Here is a 9,224-nt window from a genome sequence, read left to right as displayed (position 1 = left end):
GCGAAAAGGGGGGGGGGGGGGGGGGTCATGAGAAAAGATGAAACAAGGAACATGACTTAATCACTCAAATCAAATGAATACCAGACTGGCACTTGATCACCAACAGAAATTTCTTGGAAACCAAGCCCAATTATTCCATCAAATTTGGCTATCAAAAAGGTAAGGCTTGGCTCTTTTGTAGCCTCAATAAAAACCTGAAGAAGAAATTGTAATGTTTACAATCATTTTGAAGTACAGTACACACGAATCAGCCTAAGAGAAAGAGAACTAACTTGATCTTTGACCACAACATCACCAACTCCAACATTGTCTTGGCTAAAATGTCCAGAAATCGATCCAGAGCCATAATGAATTGAACAAGGCTTCCCTGAGTCATGGAAAAAATCAGTTTTTTGTTATATAAAATTTAAGATTTGCAGCTCAACATTGTTAAAGCATTATTAATACCCCACAGTCATGAAAATAACATATATTAAGCAAATATCTCAACATACCATTCTTTGTATATGTACTGGACTTGCTAGCCTTGTACTTGGAATGGAAATAGCAGGCAAGCTGCACGCATTTTAATTTACTAATCAACTGTACAAAATATTGAGCCAAAAAATAAGGAAGAAATTAATTTCAGAATAAACTTACAGAAAAATAACATTTTGATGACGGGACCCATAAATTGGAACTGCCAGTATCAAATATCACAGTGAAGTTCTGCGGGGGTGACCCAATAGTAATTTCTCCATAATATTGAGCATCCAAATAATTCTTCAGATCTACTATGTCTCCATTTGAATCGCCTAGCTTGAGCTGTGCATTCTTGAAACCTTTTCCATACTTCCCCTCCAATCTAGCTTGTTTGGCAGCTTTAATGCTGAGAAGATCCAAAGGTCTCTTTTTCAGGTTAATTCTTCGTAGGCCATCCGAAGAAGGAAGTAGGGAGCACATTAACACCAACAAACAGAACGCTGCATACAGATCGTTGTACTTCATCTTTGAAAATTGTCTGTTCAGATAATCAATAAAACATGATTAAATGAAAATCAATTTCAAATTTTGGTGATATATATAAGGCATGGTCCCAGCAAAACAAACTAGAAGGTGATACTGTCAAAATCCAACATCACACTTGTTTTGAACGAGCAACTAAGAAATGGAGAAATCTTTAGCTACGTGCCATTAGAACTCTTTTTTTAATGGATGCAGAGTCTTCTTCAACGAGACACAGGAAGGAGAAATTCCAATGAAATTAATGTGGAAAAACAACATGGCACAATCATTTAATGTTCCTGACAGCTATTCCTAGTGCACTCTTTTAATAAAAATGAAGTCTAGCAAGCACAAATTCTCAAAAGGAACCTTGGACTGAATAACTTGTCGTAGATCAAATCAAATATTTTCATTCAAGACTCTCAACAAACAGTAAGGTCAAACTAATACAAAACAAGTGCTTCTTATTCAATCAATCTCAAAACCTAATTAAGAATTAAACCAACAATGCAACAATCAGGAATAGCCTATAACTTGCCACTCCATCACTTTTCTTGCCAATAAATCAACAACCAATATCATACATACCCCCACAAGAAAAGAAATTAAAAAGCTGAAAAAACCCTTTGGGCATCTTTAGCCTTTCGAGATTTATCCAAAAACCTCATACACCGATGGTCTAAATCAGAAGATTGAACTAAAAATGATACTTGAAATATAAAATCAAAAAGGGAATTAGGTTGTGAGTTGTTAGTATATGAACAAAAAATTAAAAAAAAAAAAAAAAAAAAAAAAAACCCAAGATGAACTGTTGAAGATCAGATATATCTTCATGTTTCTGAAGACAGACACAGAGACACTTCAATATATACATGTATTACCCAGTAACATACTGCAAAAATAGACTATATATAACATAGATAAAATTAGAACCGGTAAAATCGCATTTAAAAAATTCGATTAAGAACTTTGTGCAGAGTCAAAGGCCTAAAGCCAGAATGAAAACAGAAACCATTAAATAAAAACGAACACACATAATATATCTGAAGAAGGAAAACATGTGACTGCAAGTGTCAGTTAGAGAGGAGCTGATACCCTTGAACACAGCGAAAAAACACAAAAAACATTAAACCCCAGAAAAATCTGCTATCAAATTGATTGTAACTTATGGGACAATCGATTTTTTTACAGTGATGATCAAGTAACTGTTTCACATATGTATATCTAAATATACAGATGATCGTAAAGATTAAGAATCAGACCTTCCTCTTCAGTTGTTGCTTCGGAAGTTGACTAAAAAGATGATCGAAGATTTTAGATTGAGAGTCACACTCACACTCCGCACGATAACTAGACAAATATAAAGGGGAGATGTTCTCGAGGATACTGTTTTTAAAATCAAGTTAATTATTCCAATAATCATCGAACTTAAGTTCATATTTTTTATTGATTACTAAAATTTAAAATGTCAGAGTTTTGGTCATTAAATTTAGATCTATATTTTCGATTGCTCACTAAACTTAAATTCATATCTTAAATTGCTCACTGAAATTTAAAAAATCACTTTTTAACTACTGAACTTTGAAATATGTCGTACGTTATTCACTAATATAACTATTTAACTTTAAAAATATCGAATTTACAGTGAGTAATGTATAATATTTTTCAAAATTCGGTGAGAAATGTACAACATATTTTAAAGTTTAATGGTCAAAACTTGATATTTCAATTTTTAGTAAGCAATCAAAAATATGAACCTAAGTTCAATGATCAAAACTCGACATTTTAAATTTCAATGACTAATCAAACACACGAACGTAAGTTCAATAACCATTGAAACAATTAACTCCCTAAAATCGGTGGTAGGTTTGAAAAATAGTGGAACGTGAAGAATGTTTGGGTACAGGCGCGTGAGCTACTGGGAAAGATAGTTTCTAAAGGCATTAAAAATTTGAATAATTTATATGGATTAGTGAAGAAGATACCGAGAAATTTCGTGAAAGACTTTTGTATTTTTTATTTGATTTGAGTATTATTTTGTAATTCTTTTATTCTCTCTCTCTCTCGCTCTTAATGTTTTATGGACTTTTTCTGATGGACACCCCATGGGCCAGCCTAAATTTGTTCAGTTTGATATGCATTTGGACCAACATATGGGCCGACCCATTTATCTGTAAGGCTATGATTGATAGCCCAACAATTGGGCTTATACGTGGCCCACATAAAGGTGCTCGTTTTACTCCGGTAGCCCAGTTATAGCGAGAAATTCCTACGTTGTCTGTCAGGTGAGAAATTGGCTTATGCACGGCCGACATAACGACGAGACCTCAGCGCAAAATCTCCGTTCCACCATCAAAATTTTAAAATTACTCATTTTCGCGGTGTTAAGAAATCATCTCAAAAACCCGTCGAAGATCAAAGCAGACAAGAATTTCTGGTAAGGATTTCGCATACTTGTTCTGGAATTGGTTTTCCGTTTCTTCATACTTTGCAGTGCGCGCGTTTGATGAAATGTCTCTGTTAAGCTTCTATAGTAAAGTACTAAAACATCATCCTAAAAGCTCCAAGGCCATGCTATTTTGGGCTTTGGAATTCAATTTAATTAAAAAAAAGGGCTGATGCATTGCTTACACTGAAATTTGAGTCTTGTCCCGTGCATGCACAGCAAAGTTTTATTATCCTTAATTGCCACTATGGATCAGCTTAATTTTAAGTTATTTTTTTTTAACCATTTCTTATTCATTCTTTATATGTTATATGTATGAGAGGAGGGGCGGAGCCAAGAATATTTTTTAGTGCGGGCGAAATTTAATTAACGTCGAACTTTGAGCTTTTGAAGCGTAAGAAGAATTTGAAATTTGGGCCCTTTAAAATTCCTATGAGCTCATAGCACAAACTTTATTCAAAATTTTAGATGAAATTATTTAGTTCAGTGGCAACTTGCCAGGATAAGGTAAAGTGGGAGGGTAAACTCTGTGAAACACTTTCGCTATCACACTAGGAGCAAGAAGTAGCCAATAGCCATGGGCAGCTAGAGATTTTAAAGGCTGAATGAATTGGACCTATTAATAAAAGATATAAAGTCGCAAGAGTTAAAAAAAGGGCACGGATAGAAATAGAGATACAGATAGATTTAGTGAAAGAAACAAGAATAAGAAAATGATTACTCAGCATTTTCGCTCACTTCTCTTACAGCCTTTAAAGTCCATTCCCCCTTACCCCCTCGATTTATATCTCTTATTTAAATTTTTATCCCCAAGGTTCAGTCCGCCCCTATATGAGAGTGTCCTCGTACAAGGCCAGGGTTAGCACCGAGGGCTAGCATGCTCAAATTATCACACGATATTATATGAATTTTGGATTGAGTATTGTGAAACATGTAAAGACTATAACCAGAGTAACTCGTAGGTGGCATTGGCAAGAGTACAATATCGTGCCTCGGTGCTCGATCGCAAGACACTGAGCTGTTTCTTTGAGCTCCAAATCACTAGACTTGTTATAAATCATCCAGTGGCAGTCGCAAACATTTTGAGTTAGGGTGTATAATCAAATTTGCAAAAAAATTGTGAAATACACAAATTATTCCAAACCATTCCAAATCAATTTAACACAATGAAAACAAACTATAAATGTAATTCAAATCCATTTTCTCTATGACTTTGAACTTTGGTTAAAGAAAATAATAATTCGAATTTATGAGTTACCCGTCAGCTATTGGTTTCCTTTCAATTTTCAAAGACACAATAACTTAAGCTGACCAACTTCTTCTGTTTCTTTTTCCTTGTTTAGTCACTGATCTACAACACAAATCAAATTTTTGTTGAATACATAACAGAGCTGTCTTGAGTTTGAACTAAGGCAATGGCATGGATTATGCTGAGCAAACGGTTTTTCCTTTTATAAATTGGTAGACGATGAAAGTTGTCTTTTTAAGAATGGTAAGTATGCTTTACAGATTTTTAGGCAAATTCGGTTCTTCAATCGATTGTCCTATAATAATACCATACTAAAACAATGAAGATTCAACTAAGCTAAGCTAAGGATTCTCTTAGTAAGATGTCTTTATTAGAATCTTTACTTGGATTGAAAAGAATTTAGTGGAATGCAAGAATACAAAAATCAAAGAGAATATACACCTAAATTATCTAGAATTTTAGGTGAAGGCAATATTTTGAACTATAAGGGGTGTTGCGTCAGACACTATTGGACAAACATAGGCATATTATAGTTGTTTATGGATATATCAAAATAAAATTTGTTAAGTTAGATGAGACTCGGGGTCTGCTCGGTAGTGATTATGAGAATTGATTTTTTGACCGTTAGAGAGAAAAGTAAGTCTCACTTGTGAGTGATAAAGTCAAAAATGACGACTAGAATAAAGAAATAACGGTCAAAAAATCAATTTTTTTTGGTAAAAAATTATTACCAAACGGGGGTTCAATATGATAGTTGACAAGTTTATATTTGGCTAAAGTGGATCACTTGGAAAATATGTCTTAGCTTATATTTTGAACAAGTTATCGAGTAATTTTTAAGTTTAGTCAAGAAATGGTGGAATACTTAAATCTCAACTCTCAATATCTTTTAAAAAAAAAATGTTAGCAGGTTACTTGACCCACCATACCCACCCCCCTTCCGAGGCTCCTACAATTGGCCACATGACAATCAACTAGGAAAATAGTGAAAAGCTACCTAGGGTCATCAAATAAAGGAAGTCGAAGTGTTGGCATCACCTTAATCAAAGTGACAAGTAGATGCTGAACCTCTATATGCGAGGCGAGGTGCTACGATCTGCTGCAAGTGCCTCTCAATTAATTTTTCAGTCTACTTTTCAAATATCAGGACTAGATTATACGATGACCACTTTTAATAATCATTCATGCCGCCTTATCTAAGATAGAGGTGACGCTTATGAGAGTCAACTGTTAAGATGAGGTCACGTGCTCTCATCCAACAGTAACCACCTCACCTCTTCCATCATAAAAAATCACACTTCATGTTATTCACAAGTAATTCAATTTTACACTCTCAATGGTGATTTTGCTTGGTATTCTTTCTTCAACCCCACTATTATACACATTCTTGTAGCTCTTGTTCACTGTTCATCCCACCCCCAAAAATATCTAGAGTTGATTGACTTGATTATCAATTGCTCGTGCCCACCTCCCAACCTCTGGAGAAGGCCATGTGCAAACTCTAGGTGAATTAGGCTAACGAATGAAGTAGAGCCAACATGGGATATATTTAGACGTGTACCATTACGCATGACAATTTTTGTTAGCACTGTTGTCATTTGGTCAGCATCCTTGGCTCCTTGGAGGGTCTGAACTGAAGGTTGGTATTGTTGCTGAAACCAGAGAAGTTTGGGTCAAAGAGTGATAACATTTCTGCACAATATGACTGACCTCCCACCTAGATGAAATTGGTGCCTCAAGTTGTTATCTTTTTATTCTGCTGTACAGAAATATATACTACAAAACAAATCAACAAACCTCTAGGAAGGCACCAGCTGGCGTAACAGAATGCCGCAATCCAAAATACAAATTCGGTGATGCGTACAAAATGAAAAAAAAAATAATAATAATAGTATGTTCCATAATTACAATGACTAACTATGGATTGATCAAAAATTAATTAAGCCAATAACCATTATACTCCTAACATATCAGAACCAAAAAGGTATTGAAGGTTATTGTTATACAGCCGCTATTTTATCTTAAAAGTAAAAAAAGGGTTTTGTATTTAAATTTGGCCTTCTCTTTTTGAACTTCATCCTTATGTGTGATGTTTAGCAAATTTAGAGTACCTCTTTTACTATTAATCTTCTAAGCCTTTGAAGTGGCTTTAATGGGAAAAATTGAATATTTAGAAGGGGACAGCAAAATGGCATTAAGGCGCGTGCTTGGATTTTCGGATGGGGAACTTATGAGGTCAGATGCAAAACCTTGCTCCAGATTGATGAGGCAAACTGCCGGCATTTTTAGCGTTGGAGGGGCATTAGGATTTTGGATCCTCTGCCGCTTGCATTACGGTATGTTTTTGTATTGCCACCTCTCAAACTTTCCTTGTTCTGCCCTCATTCGTGCCCTTCTACTGTGCTTGTTTCTTGAATTCTGCACACAGTTAGGAGAAAGATCGAGTACCAATTCTATTTTCCTGTTTGTAATTTTCTTCATTTCTTTTAATATTCTTATTGCAAAAACCTTTGGTTAGCAGAAATTTAACATACATTAATGAGCTTCCAATTGAACACACTAGTGAGAACAAGTTTATAAATGGTAGATTTTAGCTTGATCAATACAGGGTATCAAAGTTTATAAAGATACTAATGTGATGCGTTTCTGTTTATAAAGAAATGGCATGATTTTATCAATTTGGAATATAGGTTTCTCTAGCAATGGACCCTTCCAAAAAAGTTTCTCTAGCAATGGACAATTTATCATGTGATAAAATGGTATAGAAGCTTCCCTTTCTTTACTACGATGACACTAATTTCTTATGGTTGATTTGTTTTTTCCTCTTTAGGTTAGAACCTCAATGGATCGGCATACGTGCAACAAACCATCCAAAAAATAGTTATGGAAATGGCAGGTCTATATTATTTTACTCCAATGCCTGAGCATTTGAAACTTCATCTACATTCAAAAGAAGATCTTGCATATACCAAGACGAAATTTTATTACCCCTATTCACAAATGATAGTAACCTGAAGTGAAATTAAACGGTGCATTATCTATGTAACTTTGGCAGTGATGAGTCTCTCTGCAGACTGGTTCAATCATGATTTAGGATTGTGAAGTATTGCTTTTAGATTCTGAGAATATTTTAGTAGGAGTAGAACTTTTTCTTGCAGCAGTATCCCATGCATGAACAAAGTCAACTAACCAACCAAATATTAATCTCCTGCTAAAATATCTAAAGAGATTAAACAAATAAATATAACTGTTCAAAAGTGCAAAACATGCCCAGATTCTTGCTTAAGATTCTTTGTCAACCTTTTATTTTTCATTTTGAACGTAAAATATATGGCTGAATGCATTAATATTTCAAGGATTGATTTCTTCTTCCTTTACACTCCACAGAAGTTTGATCATCTGGTCTTGATGGTTTGCAGGTCCCAGAATCACAGTTCCTCGAAGTCTTAGGTGGGCTACTTGTGGTGCTGTCTCGACTAGCGCAACCACGGCTTTACTGGTTCGCCTGTTTAGTCCTGAATGTGAACCGCAAAACATAGCTGCGTATGACAAGAAAAAGTAGTAAAGGTTATAACTAAAACTTTGTCGTGTACCTTGGGGCTTGTTTGAGGATTGTTGTTATCATAAGATTCATTCGTTGAGTTGTTATAATCTTTAAAACCATTCCTATTATTTGTGATATTGGTCTTATGGATCTCTCAATGCAAATACATTGTAATTCTTGATTCTCAGTAACAGTATAAAAGACGACGTACTATTATTAGTTTGTACTGCTGATTCTTGATGGAAGTCTTATGGTTGCAATTAATTTTTTTTTTCTATTTTTCTTTGTTTTATTTGAGGACAAATTCGTCATTGCACAACTTTATTGAGAAAATGGAAGAAACATTGTATTCCGCAAAGAAAATGTTGTGTTCCACAAAATTTGAGCCATCAAGGGGTGGTTTTGCACCAAATGAAAGGGAATTATGCCAACTACTAAAGATAAAATAAACATATTTCAATAGGTGGCAGAGTGCGTAGCGGGTCAATATGAGAAAAATGGTCATCCTTACAAAAATAAACACATTCCAATAGGTGGCAGAGTGCGCAGCGGGTCGATATGAGAAAAATGGTCATCCCTACAAAAATATTTTAATCATCATCTTGGCCTTTCTGTGTCCCATCCCCACTGTCCCAAAAATCCTCTTTGAGGTAGGGACATGGGGTCCACTCTACCCCATCCCAGCCCATCCCATTTCCATTCCTATGACTGTTACAAGTACATAAAAATGTTGTAAAAGTATCAGTTATTTAAACATTATAACGTAGTATTTGTTTTAGTTAGAAAATATTAGTATTTAAAAAAAAATAAAAAATTAAGAATGAGGTTAAAAAAATAATAATAATAATAAACTAGAATAATTAAATACTATTCAATAATCTATTCAAATAAAAGTATCAATACCTAAAGACTAAGTATAAAATAGGAAATAAATATATACTTTTGACTAACAAGGGAGTAATGCTTTATTGAAAATAAAATCCCATGGAAGGTTTCTGAAA

The 9,224-nt window shown here is 34.5% G+C and overlaps 2 protein-coding genes across 4 annotated transcripts in view; one reads left to right on the top strand and one right to left on the bottom strand.

Moving 5' to 3' along the window:
* LOC111382190 (aspartic proteinase oryzasin-1-like) overlaps positions 1-2,381 on the bottom strand; it is a 4,947-nt gene extending 2,566 nt beyond the window's left edge. The window contains exons 1-5 of one of the 2 annotated variants that reach the window (XM_023006102.1): positions 2,247-2,381; positions 640-1,000; positions 495-555; positions 273-367; positions 82-194 (exon numbers count right to left, since the gene is read on the bottom strand). In XM_023006102.1, the coding sequence (XP_022861870.1) occupies positions 82-194; positions 273-367; positions 495-555; positions 640-987 (617 nt within the window). In that variant the 5' untranslated portion in view covers positions 988-1,000; positions 2,247-2,381. Of the gene's footprint in view, positions 1-81; positions 195-272; positions 368-494; positions 556-639; positions 1,001-2,079; positions 2,212-2,246 lie in introns of those variants that run through there. The other variant, XM_023006096.1, reaches the window with a different exon arrangement.
* Positions 2,382-3,240: 859 nt separating this feature from the next.
* LOC111382179 lies at positions 3,241-8,449 on the top strand. 2 transcript variants are annotated; one of them, XM_023006088.1, is made up of 3 exons: positions 3,241-3,421; positions 6,857-7,015; positions 8,099-8,449. In XM_023006088.1, the coding sequence occupies exons 2-3, from the start codon at positions 6,868-6,870 to the stop codon at positions 8,239-8,241; spliced, it is 291 nt and encodes a 96-aa protein (XP_022861856.1). In that variant the 5' UTR covers positions 3,241-3,421; positions 6,857-6,867; the 3' UTR covers positions 8,242-8,449. The 2 variants fall into 2 exon arrangements, with proteins under 2 accessions (XP_022861856.1, XP_022861847.1); XM_023006079.1 differs by having other exon boundaries at positions 3,242-3,421; positions 6,854-7,015.
* The last annotated feature ends 775 nt before the right edge of the window (positions 8,450-9,224 follow it).

Source organism: Olea europaea, chromosome 3, assembly GCF_002742605.1.
Source record: "Olea europaea var. sylvestris chromosome 3, O_europaea_v1, whole genome shotgun sequence".
NCBI classification, from domain to species: Eukaryota; Viridiplantae; Streptophyta; class Magnoliopsida; order Lamiales; family Oleaceae; genus Olea; species Olea europaea.
The sequence above is the reverse complement of the archived record's forward strand: the minus strand, read 5'-3'. Positions and strand labels throughout refer to the sequence as shown.